Source organism: Lagopus leucura, unplaced genomic scaffold, assembly GCF_019238085.1.
Source record: "Lagopus leucura isolate 7727_CA_CO unplaced genomic scaffold, USGS_WTPT01 Super-Scaffold_100159, whole genome shotgun sequence".
Lineage (NCBI taxonomy): Eukaryota > Metazoa > Chordata > Aves > Galliformes > Phasianidae > Lagopus > Lagopus leucura.
This window is the reverse complement of record NW_024962335.1, coordinates 31,080,382-31,106,633: the sequence shown is the minus strand read 5'-3', so window position 1 is coordinate 31,106,633 and position 26,252 is coordinate 31,080,382. Positions and strand designations below refer to the sequence as shown.

Sequence of the window (26,252 nt, the reverse complement as noted above, 5' to 3'; positions counted from 1 at the left end):
AGCCTCTCTCCCCAACACTGATCCCAGCCCAGCACCTCTTCACAGCTGAGCCCTTCGTCCCCTTGGTCAGAGCTGTGTTCTCCATGGCCCACATTTCAGAGCTACCCCACTATGGTGTGCAGTAACCTGCAGAGCATGACTTCCACAGGCCTTAAAACTTCCAACAGAGGAGAATCTAGAAGAGTAGTAAGCTATTTCCCCTTAAAACAGCAGCACCACAGTGCTCTGCATAAACACATCATAAACTGTGCAGAGGAGGTGGTCTGCAGCCATGGGCGCTGTCTTTTCTCTGTTCCCCTTGTGAAACTGGAAGGAATACTCTGACTAAAAGCTGAGTCACACACTTCCATTTCCTTCACGCTGGCAAAAGCATGACCACGCTATCACTGCAAGACACAAGTCCCCAAAGAGCACCAAAGGCAGCTGCTAAAACTTGCTACCCCAGAGCTAAAGGGAGCTGTGGCCACACGGGTTGCCAAAGCAGCAAACCAAGCCAGTGGCCTCAGACCATACCCTAATAAACATCACCTTGCCACGCTGAAGCTTCTTGTTGAGGAAGCGAAGCTGTCAACCTGTTCAGGTTTGAAAGTCAGTTCCAAGTAAAGTATGTTTTCCAAGCACGTGCCACCATCCCCTCCTGGGGATGGGCTTTCTCTATCACCTTCCTTCATCCGTAAGTGACATCACCAAAAAGGCGTAGCTGTTTCAGCAGCTCTTCAGCACAACCACAACGGAGAAACTTGATTAAAAATAGATAACAGGGGAAATACCAGAAAGCCACACCAAAATAGCCATGAGAAGAGAAGCAATTTCCCAAAGCTGCATTTTTGAGGGCAAATATCCCCAATATTACCAAAATGCCTTCTTAATATCAGGGGCAGTGAGCAGAGAAGGGCAAAGCACACTCAGAAAGACTGACACCGGAATTACCTCCCTGCTCCACATCCATCAGGCACCAGAACAAGCCAAGGCTGATGTTAGCCCACCAGAAAGCCCAACTGCACTGAGGCATATGGAACCAACATCCAGATTTCACATGTGCAGACAGCCACGGTTTGGAACAAGGAGATGAGTTCCACCACAGAAGCGGGCATTGGGTCAGTAAGGGAATCAGAGGGCGACAAGAGCGCAGTCCTGGAGCAGCAGACTCTTAGGGGAAAAGTTTGCACACACGCAGGGCCAGGCCATCTTTATCAAGTCCGCTGGCAAGACGACAACTTTTTTGCAGATAGGGAGCCGCGCCGCTTCAGAGCACGCAGTCCTATCTCCGCACAGCCTTTGGTGCGAATAAGCGATCGGGAAAACACGCGGAGGCGGCAGCACCCGGCCAGGAGGCCATGGCAGGGGTGCCCCGCCAGGCTGTGTGCCCGGGGATGGGCGCAGCCCCACTGTCAGGACCTCCTCCACAGAAGGAGAACGCCAGCACCCTCGTGCCCTCTATTGACCCACGCTGGCGCACTGGGACTGCGCCTCTATGGAAGAGCACCGGGCGAGACAGCTGTAAAAGCCACGGATAGACCGGGAACAAAACACAGGTGGATTTAATCATTCCCTCGCAGCTTTACCACTCTCGCGCCTCTACAGAGAAATAAAGACGCCCACAATCACCTTTATTCCCAGAAGTTTATTTTACAGAAGCAGGGGCCAGGGCTCCCCTCCGGGACCGGCGCCGCTCAGCGGTGACCGAAGCGCCCCAACCGCCTCCACGCCCACCCGCGGCGGCAGGGGCCCTCCCGCGCCCGGAGAACAAAGGGGGTTCAGCCCCGCCGCTCCCGCCGCGGGTTGCCCGGGAGGGACGGGGACTCGGATGCGCTCTCCCCTCTCCCCTCCCTCGCGTGGGCGAACTCACCCTCCTTGGCTTTCTTCTTCCTCGCCAGCGTCCCGCCGAGCTTGCCCAGGAACGACTCGTCCTTCTTCATCCTGTGCGGCCGCAGCGTCGGGGAGCGGATAGGAACGGAGGACATGGGGCTCCGCCCGGGGCAGCCCGCCCGATCTCTGCCCTGCCCGAGGGGCGCTAAAGTGGCTCGCGGAGCCGAACAAAGCCCGGCAGCGGTGGAAGCGCCCGGCGATCCGCGAGCGAGGGCGAAGAGCCGGCGGGGAGCGGGAACGGGTGGCGGTGGGCGTGCGAGCGGCGGGCGGGCGGAGGGCAGGGGGCGGGCTGGGAGCCGCCGTCCGCAGCGCCCTGCCACGGCGGGAGGCGGGCCCGCATGGCGAGCCGGCACGGCGCGGGGAGAGCCGGGCTGCTTCCTCACGGCGCCGGCAGACAGAGCGCCTCAAGGAACGCAATTAAAATAGCGTAGAAACGTGAAGTTTCAGCCAGCTGTGCTGCTGGCGGCGAGGAAATCAGGGCTGAGAGCCCCTGCGCTCCTGGCGGAGCCGGCGGGCACGGAAACAGGAGATCCCGGAGAGTTTTCGTTACAGCGCGGGGCAGCCTGACGGGGGCTCTGTGAAATGAACTGAAAGCAGATCCACGAGAGTCCCTAGCGTCAGGCTGGACCCTGCAAGCTCTCGTGCGCATACTTAACTCCTGAAGCAATACCTAAAGTTGTGCCCGTGACCTCGGCCAGTCCCCTGCGGCACAAGGACACCGTTACTTACCATTTCATCTGCATGTAATTGCTCTGATTTTTTTTCCTTGTTGAAAGTATTATTTTACACAATGACTGGCATTCAAGAAAACAATGCTTTCTCACCTCAGTGTGCCTCTAATAGGTTTTCTATCTGTACTGGAACTACAGGGTCCCTTCAGGGGCTTCACACCTCTGCTTCATTCTGCAAATCAACAGGAGAGCGACAGAGACTATGCAAAGCCTGGATCCGAGCTGTACTTACCGGTCTGGAGCAGCACCTGCGGCTGCTATTAATGTTCTTCTTTTAACGGATTAGGTTAGAGGTTATCATATGCTTCTGCTCCAGCACCCAAAGCAGCCCAGGAACAGGAGCACTGGCCATGTGCTGTCCTGCATTGCAGGCTTTTGGACCGGGGCTTCTCCTCAGATGAATGAGGTTCTCTGAGCAGTGCTGCCCCATCTGGAATTTCCTCCAGCCCTGCACTACCATTACAGTGTGTGTTTCCACACAGCTTAAGTAAAACATTTTACTAAATAATGTCTATTTCAGATCTTCACATCAGCAGCTGTGGGCCAGATTTGCATCAGGCTCCTCTAGGTGGGCTGGTGAGCAGTGATCCCGCCCTGCTAGGCTTCCCACCAGGAGCCCCAGACACGCAGGCTTAAAAATGGACTGATGTCAGATCAACAGCTTGGGAAAACCTAGGCAAAGCCTCTCTGACGGAATCTGACTCTTCTAAAAACAAGCGAGACAAAAACCAAATTGTGACCACCCTATGGTCCATAGGTTCATAGGATGTCCACAGTGGCCCAAAGTGTCCACAAAGATCTGGAGCACTTCTCCTGTGAAGAAGGGTTGAAGGGATTGGGCTTGTTAAGCTACAAGAAGAGAAGACTCCAGGGAGACTTCATTATTTACTCAGAGGGCAATGAGGCAGTGGCACAGGCTGCCCACAACAGCTGTGGATGCCCCATCCCTGGAGGAAATCAAGGCCAGGCTGGAAGTTGCCCTGGGCAGCCTGATGTAGTGGGTAGCAGCCCTACCCGTGGCAGGGGATTGGAACTGGGTGGGCTTTAATTTCCTTCCAGCCCAAGCTGTTCTGTGATTCTGTGACTCTATGCTTGAGACTGTAGGGGAGCACAGCAAGCTCACAGCAAGCAAGTATATCAGGGCAACCTGTGAAACCTGAGTGCATTTCCCTGATTGCTCGATCTCCATCATGGACACAATGCACTGGTTTTGTGACAGCCATTCACTACAGAGTGCACACAGGTAAGGCACCCAGCCTGCTCTGCCAGCTGCCCTGCTCTCCCATATCCCCCATGCAAAGCACTTTCACAGTGGTGTTGAGCAATATGCAGTTCTGTAGGATGAGTTGCATCCCCCGGAATAACAAGAACCACTTTGCCAGATTTAAGAGCTGCACAAGCTGAGCAGCATAACCGAAAAGAGATACTAGTGATGTGAGTAACTGGTGTTCAGACACAGAATAAAGTCAGGGCATGTTTAATTCATTTGTTGCTTTAAGTAGTGATCAGTCCTGATTACACAAAATCTCTTTTCTCATTCATTTCCAGAATTTCTTACTCATGATTTCAGAAATTAATTTCAATAAGTGGAAATCCTGCTTAAGACACTGGTTATAAGTTCAGCTTCTCTTCCTGTTTCCTCAGAGTGTCCCAGGCCTGCCAGCAGCCTTCAGTTCTGATCTTTTGTGTTGCAAGGTCCTGTGATCTGTGTTGCATGGGGCACAAAAGAGGGGGTGCTATCAGGATCCATCTGCATGCAGTGTTTAACATGGAGCTGATGCAAACAGCAGTCTGCATGGTCTCACCTTCATCACTCTGGCTCCTTATCTAATGAGACACTCCCCTCACATGCACATCTCCCTCCCCAACCCTGCTCAGGTTGTTTTTACAGATGGTCTTAACTGCTGCACCAGACACTCACACCTTGCTTTGGTACAGAAACTAACAAGTAACCCTGCCTTTAACAATTTGTAGGCTTTATGTTGTGCTACACTTGATTTTGTCATGTATGGTAAACCTGAACTAAGAATGAGGCAGTTTTTTCTGGATTAGACAACCCTTGCCTTCCTCAAACACCTTCTTTCCTGCAAATACCTCACAGCGAGTAAAACTGCCTTGTGTTTGCACATGAAGGACCTTCTGATGAATACTTTTTATCGATACTCCTTCTTTGGAAGAACAAATATGTTCTGTTTCCTCAAACAGGCATGTTGCTCATGGCAGGGGAGTTTTATGCCATGCATTTGCTAGTGTAAAAAGTGGGTTCTCCTACCAAAAACTTCAAATATTCGCCTGTGTTCAAATACATGCGCTTCAACTAGAACACATTTTTTCCAGTGAACATCTCAACCGTTGGAGCTGTTAATGAGATGCAAGGTTGCCACCCACATTAACATGTGGTGCGAATACAGGCATCCTTCACACAGAGAGTGTCCATACCCCAAACCCACGGCGCCAGGCTGGCCAGCAAAGCGTGCCTGCATCATGTACGGTGGCTGTGTCAATGCTGAGAGCGTTAAGTGTTGCAAAATTTGTTAAATAAGTTCATTCTAACACAGCTCCTGCAGATTTTGGAATGCTCTAAAAATCTTCACTGAGTGGCACCCACGATCTATAGGACTTGTGTGTACAGAACAAGCACTTGTGTAAAAGTGCAGCAAAGAGCTCAAGGCCAAGCATGCATCGTCTCCACAGACAGCAATAGTTTCTGCTGTTATTTCCACTCTTTAAGTTAACATTAAGATCGATATTTTGGGTAAACAGAAAAAAAAATACACACAATAAAACAAATCAGTGGTAGGGGTTAGGGGAGTGGGAATGAACAGTAGCTTTACTTATGCCAAAGAATGATGTTCATTGCTTAAATTGCCCGTTTCATTTATTACACATCTTTTTGAAGAAAAAAAAATCGTGCAAAATTAAACAATTAGCAAGGAAGTCATTTGCATTCTATTGCCAGGTTAGACCATTTACAGAGGTAATTTCCAGTGCATCCAAAATAACCCGAATGTGTACAACAATTACAGGTCACACCGAGGCACACAGATGTTGATCTGCAGCAGGACTGCATGGTGGATGTTTCATGTCATAACATTAACACTGTAGTCTTAGCTTACACTTAGCTTTAAGGCATTGTTGCTATCCAACCCCTAGAGAAAATAAAAGTCAATTGCTTCTCATGGCAGAATTGTTTTTTATGAAACTGTAATCAGAAAAGCTGAATACAAACTCCAACCAAGAAAGCAGGGGCTGGTTCACAAGCTATGCACAGTCCAATGACATATGAAACTGAACTGACCGAAGTAAAGCACTTGAAATGTAAAGACTTATATGCAAATATCTGTCAATAATTGAAAGAAAACTACAGAGATACATCCATTCACCTCCCACTTTGGTATCTTGTTTGTTTATAAAAGAAACTTTTCAATTTGCTGCATAAATAAAAGCATATCAACTTATTGCAAAATGAAAGGAAGCTGGATTGTTTGAGACCAAAAAAAGAACCTCTATGGCAAAAGAAAGCAAGATCACACTTCAAAAATCAAAGCAAAATGTGGAGTTCAAACAAACAGTGATCCTCTAAATAGGAAATGAAGAACTTATGTCAGGACTTCATCAAGTGTTTGTTAGTCTTTAACAATCTAGCTGGCCAACAGCCATGCAGTGACACAGCTGCTGAGTGGCCCTCCATCTGCAAAGCGTATGCTGTGTGCAGAACAGCTTTGGGGATGCAGCTCCATCATGCATCTGCAGCCCCTAGGAGGAACTATAAGCACTGAAGTAACTACACAGATGAAGAAACTGCCTCAGATGGTACCTGCCACCTCAGCACTGTTCACACAACATTAAGGGCCTGCAGCCATGAGGTCCAGCACTTGCAGATATTAATCACCGTCTCACTGTCACAAACTGCGACCGTGGCTATAAAAGCAGCAACAGCTCAACTTCTCTGTAAGTACTGTGGTATCCAAGACTGTCCATTTAAGCAAACATCATGCTTCTGAATTGCAGTTATTACTGCAGGCATTCCTTACACCGTTTATCCTTTTCCAGTCATTCACTCTATGACCAGAAATGCACTAACTGGTTTTGTTTAGCATTACAGCCAGTTCTGCAAGGATTCTGCTTTCTACCTATCTTATCCATCCTGACTACAAACATCTGCAACAAATTTCAAATAGGACTAAGGATTAAATTATTCTTATCTATATTATACTCAAGTAATAGCACAATTTGGCTGTTGGTTCCAAAGGAATATGGGAATGCATTACTCTATATTTTGTGCATTTTTAAATGCCATAGGAAAATGTGGTCTTTCAACATAATGCAATACAGGCAGGGAAACAGTGACTCAGGTAAAGGCTTGTGATTTTTCCTCAGTTTATTATCACTGGTAATCCTATAGTGTGTGGTAAAGCACAGGCTGTCAGTGGATGTGCTTAAAACATCTGTTCAGCCTTTAACAAAGTTCCCCTGACCGTTCCTTCCTCTATTGCAGAGATCACAGTTTTCTCAACTGTGGACCAGCTTACTAGTGTGCAGAGACTGAAGCTGACACAATTTCTACTCAGGAAGGCTGCCTTGCCATTTAAATGGCCAAGCGATGATAGCTTAGGAATCTAAAGGACTGAACTTGAGCAGACCTTAATAGCAACATCCACAAGCCCAAGTTCCAAAGGCAATAAAATACATCTAATTTTATCAATATGAGCAAAATGAACTTCGAACTCCTGGGAGAAAATCCTAACAGAATTGTGGTATCTAAACATTTCCATTCTTCCCACTAAAAATATTTCTCTATGTCAAAATGTGGATGGTGTTGGAGGAAAAAAACCTAACATTTGTTGACATTCTTAACATAGTGTCATCTTTTATCTTACAATAACAAAAACTCAGAAATGCTTTGTTAAACATATTTGCTATAAAGGCTGTGAGATACACACACTGAAAAGATGTTCTTTATATGTTTAAATGTGATTTGAAATAGACTTCTGTCATTCACGCAAATTTTTGTTTTGAACATCTGTGATCCTGTTTATGTAAATTAATAAAACTTTATAAAAAGGGGAAGGATGTTAACTGGAGCTCTGCACAGACATATCCTAAGCTTTGTATTTTAGAAAGTGAGCTAGCAACAGGACCAGATTTAGTCACTGCATTATTGCAAAAGCAATACATACCAGCGGTAATAGTAATGCATACAATTGTAGTCTCTTTAAAGAGAGTGCAATGTCAGTGCTAAATTAGAATCATAGAATGGTTTGGGTTGGAAGGGACCTTTAAGATCACCTACTTCCAACCCCCTGCTATAGGCAGGGACACCTCCCTCTAGACCAGGTTGCTGAAACTTCCATCCAGTCTGGCCTTCGATGTTTACAGGGAGGGGACATTCACAACCTCTCTGGGCAACCTGTTCCAGTGTCTCACAACCCTCACAGTAAAGAATTTCTTTCTCATATGTAGTCCAAATCTACCCTCTTCCAGTTTAAAGCCGTTTCCCCTTGTCCTGTCACTGCATGTCCTTATAAAAAGTCCCTCCCTGGCTCTCCTTCAGGCCCTCTTCAGGTACCAGAAGGCCACTATCAGGTCTCCTTGCAGCCTTCTCTTCTCCAGGCTGAAAAGCCCCAGCTCGCTTAGCCTGTTCTCGTAGGGGAGGCACACCAGCCTTCTTATCACCTTCACGGCCCTCCTCTAGACCTGCTCCAATAGCTCAATGTCTTTCTTGTGTAGGGGACCAAGAACTGGATGCAGTACTCCAGGTGGGGTCTCATGAGAGCACAGCAGAGGGGCAGAATCCCCTCCCTCGACCTGCTGGTCACACTTCTCTTGATGCAACCCAGGACACATTTGGCTTTCCAGACTGCAAGCACACATTGCCTGCTCATGTTGAATCTTTCATCAACCAACATTCTCAGGCCATTCTCTGCCCAACCTGTACCTGTGCTTGGGATTACCCCGACCCAGGTACAGGACCTTGTACTTGGCCTTGTTGAACTTCATGAACTTCCTCTCAAGCCTGTCCAGGTGCCTCTGGATTGCATCCCTTCCCTCTAGCATGTCATATTCTTGGATTTTAGTACTTACTATGCTAGATAGCTGAAGTTGAACATTTACAGTATGCAATTCAGATTGTATGAGGCACTTAAGTATAGGTCATTTTACAGAAGTGAAACACATTAGAAACAGCACATTTTATTTTACCTATAACCACTAATTTTGCATCAAATCATTTTTATGTACTTTGATGATGGTAAAAGAACTGACCATACACATGCTTGGTCATCCCAATACTCGTGAGACTTGCAATTAGAAGTCTGAAGGCTGCGCAGGCCAATGACAACTACAACCACATGGAAAGAATCCAAGAACCAGTTTCCAATGAAGTTCTGGTATTTTAAGAAGCAAAAGATAAGTAAAAGCTGTAAACTAAAATAGCTAGTATCCCACAAATATTCTCCCATCTTTGACAAGAATCAGAGGTACAAAGAACTTTTAAAGCATAATTTTTTAATGTAGTTACTCGTGGAGTTGGAGGCAAATCATTCAGATGTCTACCAGTATTTGAAGAAAAAATTAGACCGTATCAAGCTATTCTGAACTCTTGATGTCCATTAGAGAGCTTATCTTCATATTATTGTGAATTGTTTCCACGTTAGAGGAATCTGATTCCTGCTCCAAACTGAACACCATCACATATCCTGAGAAAAAACAAATAATAAACAGCATAAATGAAAAATAAGGTACTGATAAAATCAATTTTCCCTGTGCCTCAATTTCCAAGGTTTCTCATGTCTGGAGGGTTACAGTTCAAACTTTAGCTGACAAAGGCTCTTTTAACTAAATGCTTTGTCAATGTGTCACCCATATGGAGCGCTTACATTTTCAAAATGAAGTCCATAATTTTCAAATTGCTGCTATTTGTTCACAATTCACACGAATGGCAAGTAGAAACATAAACGAGTCCTATATGAAACAGTATCTCACACAGTATTTTTGCTACTACACAGGCATGAAGAGCTCCCTTAAGCTTTTTTATTATGTATTATAATATTTTCTTAGTGTAGAATAATTGGTTGCTAACAAATTATTTGTTCTCCCTTTCTTTTTTGCTGTAATTACACTTGCGTCCATTTTTCAAGCAAAGACATTAAACTTGTGATTTATCCAATCATTTGTTTTTGGAAGGCTTAGGAAAATCCCTTGAGCTGTTTGAGTGATCATTTCTACTAAAGAAATGAAATCTGCTACACAGCTATTCACACATTTCAACAGCTGATCTCAAGTTCAATGAACTATGAAACCTGAGATATAAACAGTCTTAAACTAAGAAGTACTGTGAGACAAATGTGGACACAGCCAGCTGAGAGAAAAGAGCATAAAATGTTAAAAAAAATAATCTCAAAACTGGCATGGAATAAACAACAGACAACAATTTTCTCTTCCAAAACCAGACAGAAGTGCAGTTACTTTTAACACTAGTTACTACTAAAGGAGTCAGTGTAAGAAACAAACCTGTCACCCGACTGTACTCCCATGGGGAAACAGTAATTAAGTTCTAATCTAGCAATGTTTCCAAGTCGGAGCACTATTCCAGCACCGTAAGACCATCGGATGTACTCTGCCAGCTTCTGCAGGTGAGCTTTGGGACCATCACCTGAATGCAAAAGACCAGGACAACAAAGAATCAGAGGAGATTGCTGAGGTGTTCAAAGGCTAGCTGGATTTTAACAGCTAGAAGACAGACTACTTAGGAGCACCTCCTGTAGATTAAAAGTGTATTACCCACAATTCTCACAAAAGCCAAGGACACTGGACTCAAACTACCCATTTCTAAGACTCTGGCTGAATTTCATTTCCCAGCATAGGATACCTACTTGCATGAAATGAGTAGTAAAGCCTTAACTAAATCTTGTAGCAAACCTCTACTGGTTTTATAAAGTATTTATCTGATTTTCACTCCCATATGGATGCCATCCCTCTTCATCAAGCAAGATATTCTATATCAAATATCACTATATCCCTGTACTGACTTTCACTGGGATAGAGTTAATTTTCCTCATAGCAGTCCATGCAGGTGCTGTGTTTTAGTTTTGTGCCTAAAAGAATGTTAATAACACACTGATATTTCAACTATTGCTAAGCAATACATGCACATCACAAAGGCTTTCTCTATAATCCACTCTATCCCCACTAGAGTAGGCTGGTGATGGACAAGAGGCTGGAAGGGAACACACACAAGAGAGCTGCACCATGCTGCTTAAAGGCATAGCCCATACCAGGCAATACCATGCTCAGCAATAAAACTGCCTGGGAGTTTGCCATGGGTTGCTGTTCCTCAGCACCTGGCTGGACATCAGTCAGCTGGTAGCCAACAATTGCTTTTTATATCACTTGCTTTTTTTTTTTTTTTTTCCCCTCCTCTTTTACTTACTACAGAATGCTTGAGGTTGGAAGGGATCTCTGAGATCACCTCCCAAAACTGATTAAACAGATACTGAAAAAGCATTTACTAATGCACTGCAATACATCTTGAAAAAAGTTGGCTATGGGAGAAAAAAAATTCTCATCAGCCACCACACCCTCATCTATATTACACACATCTATGCCATTTATGCCACCACTTTTTACTTAGTCAATTCCAAAAGCCATTATAATACCACTATAACATCAATTAATCAATTACTACACTGATTTGTGAACACCAACATGACAAAGATACTACTGCTACCATGCCAGCTCTCCTATAGTTGTGCTATAATTTATGTGAAGAGTTAAGAAAACTACTGGCAATATGTCAAATACACAAGTTCTTAGCAACAGCTTTTTGACAGCCACTGAAATATATGTAGCAAACAAAATGCTTCTGAGCCAATAGGCCCTTAGCAGTTCTCTCCTTTTCGCTTTTGTATATAGAGTATACACATATATTTATAGAGAGAGAGAGAGAAGCAGATTTTGTTATGTACAATTCTTCTGAGGCTTACCATAGTTAAGATTGCAGAGGTTTCCGGCATTCAGGAAGAAATGTGTTCGGAAAAGGTCTCCAAACCCTCCTCGGCCTGGTCGGAAAGGTAGAGGAGTGTAGAGATGCAAACCTCCAGCCCAGTAGGCTTCTCCTCCCAAGTAATCACCTAGTTACAGAAAATGTTGAAATGAATAATGATTCATTCAAAAATGAATTATTCAAATTCAAAAATGAATAATGATAAATGAAAGCATTTACTGTGGAATATCTTAAAAGAACCAGGTCTTAAAGAGACAAGAACACATCCTTTAAGTTGCTCTACACTGCACTGCTACCCCTTTCACAGCTCTTGCCAATTGCTTCTAGCTCTCCCCAACCTCACAACCATCAAGTAGAAATTAGGATTTACGCCATTTTTTATGCTTTCCAAGTGAACCAATCTTTTTCTTCACGCCCTCACCTGTGGCATGCACCTACTTGCAGTTCATCAGAGGTTACCTTCTGAAGCTCTTCCACATATTTATCTCAGTTGTAAAAATGGGAAATTGATACAGCTAAGCAAATAGTCTATAATAATGGCAAGTCAGAAGAGTAAGGAATAGAACAGAGGAAATTCCTGTCTCTCAAAACACCTCTGATGATCAGACTGCCTTTCCCCTAAGCTGCCTGAACATATGCTGAATCTAAAAGAGATTCAATGCCACTATTACTATCTTTCAGGACTTTTTTTAAGCTCTAAGGCTTACTAATTAAAGAGACACACTGGAAGTTTGAAACTTATTCATCCCTGCTAAGGACCACAGGTAAACCTGGAGATAAAAATATGGTTTTAGAAGTTCTGAGCCTCAAAAGTAAAAGAAACAGGTGCCAGGAAAAAAAAAAAAAAAAAAAAAAAAAAAAGAGTTCTGGCATATCCTTGATTTATTTCAGGTAAAGCCATGCACTGGTGAAATTCACGTTAAGAAGCATTGGAAAACTGCCTGTATTTTATATACATTAAAGGTCTGAGGTTAATACAAAAAGAACAAACGTAACAGTAACCTACAGAAGTCTGAAGGCAGGCTTGGTTTGTAGAAGTACTTACGGCTTCACTAAGAACTACTGGGTTTTGTTCCACTGTGAACTAATATCTAATGACAGATCAGAGACATAACTCCTCTCAGAATCGAAGAACTTAAAGGGAGCAACTATCTTAAAGCTACAGAAAGCTTACAGACAGAATGTGAGGATTCGTTACAAACTAATATTTTCAGTATTGACAGAAGAGCAGGAATTAAAAGTTTCAGACCGTCACTCTGGGGTCCAATGCTGTACATACTGAATCCTCGCACACTCGTTGGTCCACCAAGGTAAAACCTAGTAAGTACAAACAAATCTAGTTCAGTGCTTCATTTGAAACTACTCACACTTTTGTTTTTCAAAATTACACGTGACTTCATAACAAGTCTAGTGAAGTCTGCTATAAGAATTTGGATAGAAATACTCTAGTTAAGGTCTATTACACGTGAAGCCAACACAGTTGACAATAATTACTTACTATAAATAAGTCTGAAGTCTAAATGATTTCTGTTGATGATCTTTAAACACAGGCACTGGAGGGCAAAATTGCCTAAAAAGCTGAGTTATTACATGACTTTACTTCTAAAAATACCTGCAGTGTTATTTATGCCCAGTATGAAATGTTGAAGATGGTAAATACCTCATAGAAATAGCAAATATTGGTAGGCAGAGCTACTATTATTGAATTATCCCTCCCCAATATGGAAATAAAAACCAGAAAGCATGTCTTGATTATTAACATGCACATACAGCTAATTAGTTTATTTTTATTATCCCCCAAGTCAGAGCTACTTCTGCTTCTCTATTCTGCTGCACAGTTTGTTTCTCATACATTACCTGGGTTGACTGAAAGAAATTAAGAGACATTAAAAAGAAACCTTACCTATCAGCTATACTGGACGGCTTGTCTCCAATGGGTACGAGCATTCCACCCCAAAGCGATGCTGAAAAAACCTTTGGAGAAAAAAAAGTTGTTGTTTCTCTTTTTTCCTTTTTACTAATATGTAGTATTCTATTTCCCTAAAAAAAAAATGCCATTGCTTAATAAAGGCACAGCTCCCTTTAGTCTGACCAAAAGTTTTAGGTGTTCACAGTGCATGCATGGATCTTCAGTAACTGCAGTTTTAGGAAACTCTTGATCATTGCTGCCCTCTTTCAATGCTATGCAGTGCTGCACCTTGAAGTTTAAAGTAGGAAATTTTAAACCAAGCGCTGCTTCCACTACAGCTAAAGAGAGCACTTGTCCAGCTCTGACTTTCCTACAATTCTTCATGCCTTGAAATAAGACAAACCCTGCTGACATAAATTACTCCATGCAATTTTAAACCAGTAGGAGGTTACATTCAGAAAACAGAAATAATTTTACTTTATCACCTGACTGTAAATTAGCCTCACAAATGAAACCATTTTCCACAAATCACTATATTGGCATCAAATACATACATATAATTACTGCTTATCTATACAGTAACTCCTGGAAGTCAAATTACTGTACTAAATACATTTAATCATCTGCTTGCAGTCTGTGTACAAAGCACAAGTACCAACCGGTGAGCTCTACTGTCAACACCTAGGCTAGAGGTGCTGGGCAATTTCTCGGTGTGCAGCCTGCTCCTGTTACCTTCCATCCCCAGAGGCCCAACACATCCCTCTGTCACGATTACAGATGAGCCCATCATCAAGTGCATACACATCTCATTAAGTAGTACACAGCATATGCAAAGGCCAGGTGCACGCCAGTCCTTACTCAAAAGCAATAGATCTCATAAAATTATCTATATCTTAGGATGAGATTTGCTTCACTTTTATTCATGATGTAGCCATACTGGTTAGTCATGACTGAGAAAGAAGGAAGACCTTTTTGCACAGCCAAGAAGTTATTAAATTACTACATAGGGAAACATGCTGTTTTGTTCAATGGAAAGACAGCAAATACATGTAAGATGACTAAAAGCTCATCATGCTACGCCCATTCTTCCACCACACGATGTAATGAGAAAGGGCTATAACCAAAGTGCTTTAAAATGCCTTTCTATGTTGGCCTCAAAACTTCACTGAGCTGAGTCTCGGAATAAAAGCACGAAACAGCAGACAGAGCCTTACAGAACCACCACTTTATTAATATCTGCACTACGAAAGTAGCTTTGAGTTTTTCCAGTTATAGCATTGGCATAACATATTTCCAATCTCTTCATTATACCAATCCTTTTTAGAAAACTATTAAGGGACAGAGACTGTCCCAACTTTTTAAACATTATTTATTTAAATTTAGTATGTTGGGGTGGAAATTATTGCCGCCTCAGTTTTTACATCTTCATAATGGAAGTTGCTCTGAGTGTTGTAGTGAAACCACTTTTCCTTTCTTTCCCAGCAGTTTTACATATCAGAGATAATCATCATATAATACATGCTATGATTCCAGAATCAGTAGCACACGTTCCTAATTTCAAATGGTGAAAGCTAACTAAACCTGGACTCAAGAGAAGCCAGACTATTCAGAGTCAGGTGAAAAACATTTTCAAAAGCCAATCTTAGAGAAATTACAAAAAAAAGACATGCCCAACATTCCTTCTGAAAGGAAAACAGTTCCTACGGGGAACTGTAGGACAATTCCTTCTTTTTCTTTTAAAAAAATTACCGAGTCCCAGAGAAGCTGCTTATTCAATTGCAATTCAAAATCTTCTTTTAGAAAGCTCACATCTCCACCTGTATATCCAGCCAGCTCCTGCAAAGACAACAAAATTTAGAGTTGTGCTGGGTATTACATGTTTCCTCCCATGCAAAATTCACCATGTATGCATCTGCATAAGCAGTGTTTTTTGTGTAAGAAGCACATCAGATATTGAGACAAACGAATTCTGGACCAATGAAAAAGCAGACCTGACTCTCAGAACTTATCTGTCTCCTAAATATTAAATCAGTCTGTTGCTTTCTAAGCCCTCTAGTAAGCAAGAACACAATATAAAAAAGCTTGAAAATCAAGCAACTAAAATCAAATCTCTGATGTTTATTTAGTACATATGAAATCTTCTCAGGTGCTAAACTGGAGCTGAAGAACCGAATACAAACAGTAGTATTACACAAAATGTAGTTGAATATAACAAATGACTGAATTGGTGTTACACACAGCATCTAAGAAATGGTATGTTGACTAAACCCTGAATTATAACTGCCATTCTCACTCAGAGGAATTCTCTGCTGCAGCAGCACTTCTAGTTTCAATGGCATTTCAAAGCAATCTGCTTCTGCAGCCCTGCAGAAGTTAATGCTTCTGAAGTACTAAACCCTATAGCACAAGAGACAGGTTTTCTAAAAGCTCTAAGTGCAACAAGAGTAAAAACCACGTGTACACCACTCAGCGTTATTTCTATCCCATCTTTCTTACTTTTCAAGTAGCAACATGACCAGAGTCTGGCAGCTTTGCAGTATAGTGGCAGGAAACTTCTGGAATCAAGTGAAAACAAGGGGCCACTACTGCCTATTGAGTGGAGAAGAGATACTGTCTTGTGATGAAGCACCTCTGCTAATAAATACGTCAGTGCTAATGGCAAGAAACTGACTGCACAGTTTGAGCATGATACAGAAATGAAAATGTGCCTCAGTTAAGAAAAAAAATCATGTTCTTTAAATGGCACACTCTATTCATCATCACTCTATCCTTGTCAGTTTATGAGATTACATATACAGATAATATCCAGTAACAATAGAAGTGATTTAATCCTACCTGATTAATTTTCAGCAAAGCACCTCGTTTTGGCAAGATTGAAGAGTTCCGGGAATCAATGACCATGGCATGCTGGAAAGAATCAAAACAATTATTTTTCAGTTCTCATATCCACTCAATATCACAAAGTGACACCATTGTTTTCCAACACAACCTGTGCACACAGAGGGAGACAACCACAGCTCCAGGCTTGCACAGCTCCATGGATTTGAGAAAAATGTTTCAGCAGTCTAACTTAGTTTTAACTTCAGAGGAGGCCACATCAAATAAATACATTTATTTACTTGACTAGCAATAACTTTCGGCTCTGATACACATATAGCAGCAACAATGCCCCAGTGTGTATCCCCAATTTTGTGACATTAGCCTGCGAATAGTTTATAACCCACAATTTGACCTACAAATTAAAAATCAGCAAAAAAAAAAAATGCTATAGGAAACAGTATTCAGAAATGGCACAGCAACTGTAAGATGAAAAAGGTTGTTGAACCTATTTTCTTCAGCATAAAGAAGGGGGTGCAGCATGGGGGAGGTAAGATGGCAGTGCTCAGAAAGACAATGAAATCTGGCCTTGCAAGATCCCCAGCAACAACTTGTTGGATCTGCTCTATTCATTACTCTGCAACAATTCAACTTTATTTGCAGAGGTTATCAGTGCTGACACATAAGTAACCAATGCTGCAGCAATAGATGCTAAATGACAAGGAGGGCAGTTCTGAAGAAAGAACAGGCAAGCATACGTAACAGTCAAAATGCAACAGCCAACTTTGAAAAAATATTTTCTCTTTGGACCTCCTGGATGACTGTGTGAATGACCAAGCACAGCAGAAGATATATCTGAAGAAAAACACAATACCTACTTAGAAAGCCAGACAAAAAGCTCCTTTGGAATCATTCGTAAGACTGCGATTACTCAAAATAACATACGCCCCATATAAGACAGGAAAAAAGCCTTACAGATACAGAAGATTTAAGAGAGTGTCCACTTTCTTCTCGAACAGAAAAGGATGCTGTTCTAGCAAGACAGCCAAGCTCTCTCCACACACCCTCCCACTTCAGTGTGTGATTGGTCTTCCAGATTGGAAACTACAAAAGAAAAAAAAAGAAAAAGAAAAGAAGGAAAAAGAAAAGAATTGAGACAGTAAGACCGTTTTGCTACAAAATTAAAACACTTCCCTGAAAAGAACCCTCTCTCTCTCAAGCTTATTCATACATGAGCCTCTGCTTTTTCTTTCCACAATTCTTTGATCAGAAAGAAATAATTTTTCACTCTGGAGTAATTCTGCTCCAGCCAAGAGAGTTTCTCCAAATAGGTGCACACAACTCCATTTAGCCCAGATGAAAAATATCCTGAACTGGGTTAATATGGTGAGCAAAACAACCATCTGTCTTTCTAAAACAGTGCTTTAAGCATTAAAAACTTGCAGAAAAATGCAGTGGCATTTTCATACGGCGAAAATAAAGATTACATTCCAAGGTCTCTTTCAAACAATGATAAATTTGTACAAGTAAAAGTGTTTCAGTCATTAAGAAAGTAAAGCAGATATTTGTGAAAGCCAGCTGTGACCTGAATTATATGTAAATGAAGCATGTGCTCCACAAACACTTGTGCTACACTTACATTAAATTCTGTTGATATTCCTCTATCAGTTTCACGAAGAGAACTCCAAGGGAACTGTCCAGTTACTTTATACAGGTTAACTGAAAAACTGAACCAAAACATTACTGGTAGGTTTGAAAGGGAAACTATTTAAGTAGGTGGAGTTTTACATTATCACAAAAAATTAAGAAACCAGCTCTGATACTTTAAGACTAATAGATCCTCAGTAAAGGAACAGACTGGATTACTACTCAGTGAAACATCTTACTAACTGTTCCATATTTCTTCATAAAAAAAGAGATACTCAAAAATGTATTTCCTACTTTCTTTCGAAGTTTCCAGGCTGTGGCTTGAAGAATGACAGGCCATAGGAAGTTTCTTTTGTTCCATAGGAGAACTGGAAGGTTACCTTTTCTGCACGTCCAAAGAGATTGGGGAACTTGAGCCCAAGTACCTATACAAATAAGGAAAAAAAACACCATTTCATAGTTTGCTAAGTTGCATCTTAATCACATGCTGAAGATAGGTACCTCTAACCTGAGAATGAGAAATATAGGCATTAAATATACTAGTAATTGAACAATTTTTTTTCTTATAAGACAGGTTTTCCTTTGCAGTGGCAGCAACAGCCATCATGATACCACACATTATGGTTAGAATCATCACCCAACTTTTAATGCTGTGCAGTGCCTGCTGACACTGTGTGTTCTCACTGCATAATTAGTACTGCTATTATTTCCAGCAAGATCTAAAAGCTTTTTTTTCCAGCCAATCTAAAAGGCTGGATAAATCTTTGGCAACTGCAGACTTTTCAGCAGATCACTGGGAGAGCTACGAGAGCTACCTGCCAGATAGGGACCGTCAGAACCATAGCAATAAGCCAATGGAAGATTATCAGTACAGGGCCACACTGATATTTCTGTTCTGAAGAACAAGATATTAATGGCAATACAACACACCATTACAACTTTCCAGGTCTGAGATGAATTTACGGATTAGAATAAATGTCAAATCAGTTCAACCCTTGAAGAAACATAGCTGCTGTCAAGACCAGTGTATGCTTGTGCCATGCTCTTATCACCCAAACATTTTACTTCTCAGTAACAAAATAACATCAAGTAGAAAGGGAAGCTGAGTACAAAAAGAGAAACCAAGGCAGCTCTAAGACAGTTTTCAAATGCACTACAACCATGTATTGGATTTATGTGGCAAAGTTTTCATGGCTGGGGTCTGCAGGATTAGTCTCAGTGAGAAGAGTCCAGAAGCTGCTTGAGACCAGACAGAAGCCGGTTCCACTAGCATTCCCTACTGGTTTCTTTTGGACTGCAACATCCTGGACACTGCTCCCAGCAGCATAGATGGACAAGCATTTCTCAGCTCGCTTGGTTCCAATTCTCCCTGCACTTACATAACACCATTACCTGACTCGTGCAGTAACTTATCCAGGTTAAAAATACTTCTAAGAAGAAAAGGATGAGTCCCTTGATCTGGCTTATGGACCAGACCCAGGAAGAGCCATGCTGTACACATGCAAAGGTAGAATGGGAGCAGGACTAAGCATAAGAAAGCAGGATGTACTTAAACTAGCACTACTGTTAACATCAAGGTAACAGAACAGCACAGCATTTACTTCTTTCAGTTGGTAAATATTCTTCACACAAGATTTTAATCAGATGCATTCTGAAGTGAATCAAGTAGAAATAAGTTCCACAGTTTCTGTGGCTGTGAAAAACCCAGTACTCTGCAGCCCAAAATAACTGGTACTGGGCTCAAATCGGTGAAGAACCAAAACAACTTCTAAGTCAAATATAAAGCATCCTGACTGAGAAGAAAAAAAAAAACAACATTTAAATAGATCTCATACAAAATAAATGCCAAACTACTTTATCTACTAAAGAAACCAGTATCTTAAATATTATAAAAAATAATTGAAATAATTTTAAGAATTAAAAAAAATCCAACATACTGAGATAACATAACTGAGTTGCATTTGTACAACCCTGCCCGCACAAAACAAGCTTTTGCTGAACGAAAGCCTGACTAATACAAAGGCTCTTTAAAGACAAAAGTCCAACAAAGCTTTGGTAAAGCAGGATCAAGAAAATAATTTGGCCTGGATCAAGTCCTCACTTATTTAATCACTAAATTCCTTGCTATGCTTGAAACATGGAAGTTAGAGGGCTATCAAAAGGAATTAATAATTATTTGAAATGATCCATACCATACTGCCTTCATTGTTGCCAACCATAGTGTTATAGCTTCCAGTTAGCCTTCTCAATTCTGTCACCTCAAAGGTTACATCTAAACCATTCGGAAGGGCATCATCTCCTAAATAAAGAAAAAACTGTATCTCTAAAGAGCTATTTAGAAAACAAATAAACACAGACAGAAGACAACTTCAGTTTTTTGAAAGCTAATTGAACTGAATGATTATAAAGAAACTATTAATGCAAAGAAAAACAGTTTGCTAAAAAGATGAGCAAGGGTCTGGAGGGCAAGATGTATGAGGAGCGACTCAGGCCCCTTGCTGTGTTGGGCCCAGAGCAGAGGAGCTGAGGGCAGGCCTGATGGCTGCTGCAGCTCCTCACAGGGAGCGGAGGGGCAGCGCTGAGCTCTGCTGTGTGACAGCGACAGGGCCCGAGGGAACGGCATGGAGCTGTCAGGGGAGGGCAGCTGGGGGTCAGGGACAGGGGCTGCAGCAGAGGGTAAGTGGTCGGGCCTTGGAACAGGCTGCCCAGGGCAGTGGGCATGGCCCCAGGGTGAGAGGAGTGTTTGGTCATTTTCAGACATAGGGTTTGGTTTTTGAGTGATAAGACAGGAGTTGGACTCAGTGACTCATGTGGGTACTTTCCAACTCAGGATATTCTATGATTCTGTGTTATTTGTGTGTGCATACAGAATTTTGTACAGTGGTCCAGACATAGCAAAAGGAATGCTGTCATTAGAGCAGAGCTCCCAGCACTTTACAGCTAAATGCCAAACAACAGAAATTGTCTGGTTCCCTTCAGGCTCTGGATGCGGCAGCTGTTCCAAAACACAGATGTCAAGGGTACCTAATTCTGCTTGAAGCAGCTGGGACAGCAGCCCATTGCTAACAGTCTGTGGGACTGCAGTGCTCTTGCTTCTCAATAGCATGACTTTCTCTTGCTGGAAAGAATACTGACAAGTTTGCAAAGCAACCACAAGACAGAAAATGCAATTAATGCCTTAATGAGGAACCTGCACACACTCAGCTGCCCCATATATCTTATAAGGTCATTTTTAATTAGAAGCACTGATACAATTACTAGTAATTCCTCTAAGCACAAGTTGATTAATAAGCCACCCGTAAAATGAAAGTACAGAAGGTATTTTCAAGCTTTTCCTCAAGTGTTTATTCTTCCTCTGAAAATGTGGATTAAGGCACAGGTACCGTAATTATTTCAGCTGTGGTGGTTAACTCATTTTTGCATATATTAACTAATAGTTACACATATATGCAGTCACACTGAATCACAGAATCATAGAATGGTTTCAGTTGGAAGGGAGCTTTAAGATCATCTAACTACAACAGCCTGCTACAAGCAGGAACACCTTCCTCTAGATCAGGTTGCTCAGAGCCCCATCCAGTCTGGCTTTCAATGCTTCCAGGGAGTGGACATTCACAGCCTCACTGGGCAACCTGTTGCAGTATCTCACCACCCTCACAGTAATAAATTTCTTCATGTCCCTCAACCTGCTGGTCACCTTTCTCATGCAACCCAGGATACAGTTGGCCTTCTGGGCTGCAAGCGCACAGTGCCAGCTCATGATGAATCTTTCATCAACAGACACCCCCAAATCCTCCTCAGGGCTGCTCCCATCTGCTGCCTAATCTGTACGTGTGCTTGGATGTAAATACATCGCCTTCATACAGATAGTGGGTATAGACACACATATTCTCATATATAGAACACCTACGTTTTCAAATAAAATATAAAATATATATGAAATATATAAAGGTATATGAGAGAGCTTTGGAAATTATATAAACAAAAACAATCTGACCTGTGACACAAGGAAATGTACAGTATAGGAGTTTATGTAAAACAGGTGAGTATTACTGAAGCAATACATACCTTGACAGGTATCAATCAGAACCTCTACCTGTCTAAAGATTCCTAGACGAAGCAACTTTTCACGAGCTTCATGCGATTTTCTCATTACCTATAGGATGAGATAGGTAGCTCAGTACTTCAGCTTACTGAAAATAACCAGGATGAAATAGTTAAGGTGCTGCTAAATCACACAATATTCACAGATTATGTATACAAACACATACATGTGCTTTCAAAACAGATCGCAACTGCTTTAGCACTCAAACCCATAAAGAAATTAAACCAAGAGCATCTGGCCAGATTTCCTACCCAGCCTGCAACCTAACTGTTCAGATGCTTAAACCTATTATTCAAATTGGTTTCAGTACTTAGAACTTACACACCTATTTACTAGGCCCATGCTTTTGATAAAAAACAAACACACACACACATTAATCCACTTAAATCTAGACTAGTTTACAGGTAAAGCCTTGATTCCTTTTTGCACTTCTTAAAGTTCAGAAAGCAGGCATGCCCTAAATAAAAAGGTAGCATGCACACTTTGCATGTTAATTTCACACACACACTCTTTTTCTACCCTATCTGGAGATAAAACTCAGTGAATTTCATGACAAATTCAGCAGTGTAACCAAGGACTACGAGGGGACATATGCAAAGAAATTGCATACAAAAGAAGAATATGGACTACATGGCAACTGCCCTGTACAGCCAGAAGAAGACAATTCCTGGCAGCCACACTACAGGTGCTGGTTGTCTGTTCTGACTACTTTTCTTAAGCAAATTAACTGCAAGTGTCACCTGTGGAATTAGCAATTCTCAAACAGGAATGGTGAACCTGAAAATATCTCGGAGTGCTGTCTGCCGTCTCACAACACCTTTGAGCTGAATAAATCAGAAAATACAGTAGCTGCCAGTACTGTCTGTTTCAGTTTGGCTTCCATTTGACAAGTTTAAAATCATTACAAAAACTGGCAAAGTTGCCTCAGGTCTGAGAAGAGCAGCCCAATGCAGGAAAAGAGAGAGAGAAAATCATGACCTGAATTTTCAAACAGTAAGTCTGTTATTCATCACAGTACTTACATCAATGAGATTTTTAGCCTTGAAAACATCTGCGATTTCATACATGATAATGTCATCTTTGGTCCTTCCAAGTCCATCAAAATGCACGTGCTGAACGACCACCTAAAGGCAACCCATGTTTAAACACAAACACTGAATTTGCATCTAATAACGAGTATCAAAACCATCTACACATAAAATAAACACATGCACCAAAAAAAATTGACATAAAATCACCCATACTATTGTCCAAATGAAAAACCCAAAGATTCCTACATCAATTCCTGCTAACCTACATTATAAGAAATCAGTGCTGCCTACAATTCTGGAAAATTGTTCCTCTATCAAGGGAAGAGAAGAAGGCTCTAATACCAAATCTAATACTGTTTCAAGCTGAAGAGATAGTGGACAATCGTTGCTGGGATTTCTTTGGTGAACAAATGAACAAATCAGTCACCGCAGAAACCACATCAAGATACTCAGACATTTAAGACAGAATATGTAGGTAGCTGTAGCTAGCCATGTGTTTTATCTGCTACAGAAAGAGTAGCAGATACTTAATTCTTTCCCTGTATGGAAAGAGTTAAAACAACAAAAACAACCAAGCAACACAATGCCACAAATTATTAATATTCAAACTCTATTAAAACTGTATTGAGTAGACTATAGAATAAAGGAGAAATAAATTATGTAGAAACAAAGATAATGCACGATACCTCTTCCCTCTAGCAAGGTTAAACACAGTATGGGCCAAAGCAGGGATCTTCTTCCATGTGAAATAATTAAAAAAAAATAAATCAGCACCTTTTGCTGAAGTTAGCATTTACCATAGTAACACAATTCATGTGATGGCAGTTTACTCAAACGTGGCCAATACTGTGCCCTGCAGATTAAGGGCAGTTGCACAGCTCACTACTAAACAGCACTGTGGATGAGGTTACTTCTTATGAGGGAGGGTGAAGAGCAGCACCTGTTAAGAAAAAACCCAGGATGTTGCCTGGGTACTCACATCTTTGTTTTCAAGAATTTCCTGCTTGGCTTCAGGCTCGACTTCAACCAACTCAGCTTCTTCTCCCAAGGCCCCAAAGTCTGGCCCACTTGCTGGAAGGGGCTCCAAACTCTGGAAGGATACAAGGAAATGGCATTTAATGAAGTATGTGATTTGCAACTTATCTTCTGCAAAGGAGAAAGGTGACTGTTTCTGACCCTGTGCTCATCTGGTCACAGGGGAAAAAAGCTGAATAGAACCATGAAATGGGGGGAGTTACCAGCACGTTTGTTACCTATGTGTCTGTTGTCAGTTTTAGTAAAAGCTAAATAGCTTCTATGTCAAATAATCTCTCACAAACAACATCCTTAGCTCTTCCAAGAAAAATCTTATTTTTAAAGCACCCTTCCTGTGTTAAACAAGAACTCCACTTCTTTTTTTATCAGGGAGCCACTACTTAGCTTGGGTTTTGGGAGGAGCGCGAACGATGAACGATGAAGAAAAAAAAGGTGTTTTCAGTGCACTATTTTGCTTTACATGTATCTTCATGCTTTTATATTTTAATGTCATTTAAAAGTATCCCTCCATGTGACATTCAAGTCCCAGCCATCAGAGCTTTCAAGGTGAATGTTTTAATTAGAACTGTTTCTAAAGAATATGGCTTTATTTACTACACCTGAGGAAGTCCTAAAGTAAGACTCTTATCACAAGATGACAGATTCAAGCATGAGTGAAGGCAGGGTTACCTGCAGGAGCAGAGGTCAGGGTTGGGTAACTCAGTAAATCCACTTTTAGTCTTAAGTTACTAATACAGTCCATGCTGAATTATTTAAGGAGCACTGGGGTAATAAACTGCTGTTACACATCAGAATTAAGTTACACAAGCAATGTGTCCTCTCCAGCTCGCAAGTTTTCAGGCACACATGAAGTGCTCTGCAACCACACAATGCTTTATAGCAATACATACTGCAGATGAAGAAAATCAAATGGTGAGGCCCTGGCACAGAAGCTGTGGGTGCCCCATCCCTGAAGGAAATCAAGGCCAGGTTGGATGTGGCCCTGGGCAGCCTGAGCTGGTTGGCAGCCCTGCCCGTAGCATGGGGTTGGAACTGGGTGAGCTTGAAGGTTCCTTCCAACCCAAACCATTCTTTGATTCTATGAATACAAAACTAAGAATATGAGAAGTTAGTCATGGCAATTAGATGCTCCGGAACCATGACAGTCCCCTGCAGCAACGTGCCTCTCAGTTGACTAAGTGCCATATAAAAGCCTTCTTGTATTCAACAGGTGTGGAGAAGAGAGATGGGCCTGGGGTCTGGAGAAACCGCCCCAGATCCGCGCCCCAGATAGGCTGGCTGCTCAATGACCACACTTGGTTAGCAATGTTGTTTCCCACAGGGCTGTCAGACCCTGGAATGAACTGAACCTGGTCCCAAGTTGGAGCATGGTACAGGCTCAGCAGGGCAGTGGCTGCCAGAGTTCATGAAGCATTTGGACAATGCTCTGAGATATAGGGTTTGGATTAGGATGACCCTGTCTGGAGACAGGAGTTGAACTCGATGATCCCTGAGGGTCCCTTCCAACTTGGGTCACTATAATTCCACGGTGTTTTGGCCTCAAGGTTGACTCCCCGCGTCTGCTTTAAGGGGAAAGCAGCTTAAGCAAAAAACACTTTACATTTTACCAAGCAGGGTGCAGATCTGCTCTGACTTCCTTACGCTACAGCCAGCAGCACCGCCAGCCTCTCCCACCTTGTCCTCCGATATCCCACGGCCCGACTCCTTCGCGGCCCGCCTCCCTTTCACACAGCGACGCGCCAAAGCAGGAACAGAGCCGCCCGCTCATCCCGTGCCGCTCCCGCACGGCAAGCACCACAGCCAGCAAGGAAGGCAGCGCCCACAGGCGATCCCCGCCGCCAGACAGGAGCCGCGGCCCCGACCCGCTCGAAGGTCGCCGGGATAGCGCGGCCCCAAGGCCGTTCTCCCGCAGGCCCTTCCTCTCATCCCCTCCCCTCCCCTCCCCTCCATCGCGGCGCTCCCCTACCCGGGCGTGCACGGTGCCCATGGCGGCGCGAGCTGACGAGCGCTCGGCGGCGGCAGGCGCGGGACCGCTGCGCTTAAGGCCGCAGCACGGAGGCGGCCATGACAGGAGACCCCGCCCCAGCGCCCATTGGACGACGGG

The 26,252-nt window shown here is 42.6% G+C and overlaps 2 protein-coding genes across 2 annotated transcripts in view; both read right to left on the bottom strand.

Annotated features, from left to right (window-relative positions):
* The window catches only part of PARVB (parvin beta), a 59,401-nt gene extending 57,310 nt beyond the window's left edge, over positions 1-2,091 (bottom strand). Inside the window, exon 1 of the mRNA XM_042889593.1 lies at positions 1,850-2,091. Within this exon, the coding sequence (XP_042745527.1) occupies positions 1,850-1,964 (115 nt within the window). The 5' untranslated portion in view covers positions 1,965-2,091. The remainder of the gene's footprint in view (positions 1-1,849) is intronic.
* A 6,999-nt stretch (positions 2,092-9,090) lies between these two features.
* Positions 9,091-26,205, bottom strand: SAMM50 (SAMM50 sorting and assembly machinery component). Its single transcript, XM_042890211.1, has 15 exons — positions 26,115-26,205; positions 24,093-24,203; positions 23,105-23,206; positions 22,046-22,133; positions 20,170-20,276; positions 18,272-18,402; positions 17,970-18,057; positions 17,306-17,434; positions 16,349-16,420; positions 15,263-15,349; positions 13,508-13,578; positions 12,854-12,921; positions 11,585-11,731; positions 10,113-10,254; positions 9,091-9,298 (listed from the first exon to the last, which is right to left on the bottom strand). The coding sequence occupies exons 1-15, from the start codon at positions 26,133-26,135 to the stop codon at positions 9,253-9,255; spliced, it is 1,410 nt and encodes a 469-aa protein (XP_042746145.1). The 5' UTR covers positions 26,136-26,205; the 3' UTR covers positions 9,091-9,252.
* Between the last annotated feature and the right edge of the window lie 47 nt (positions 26,206-26,252).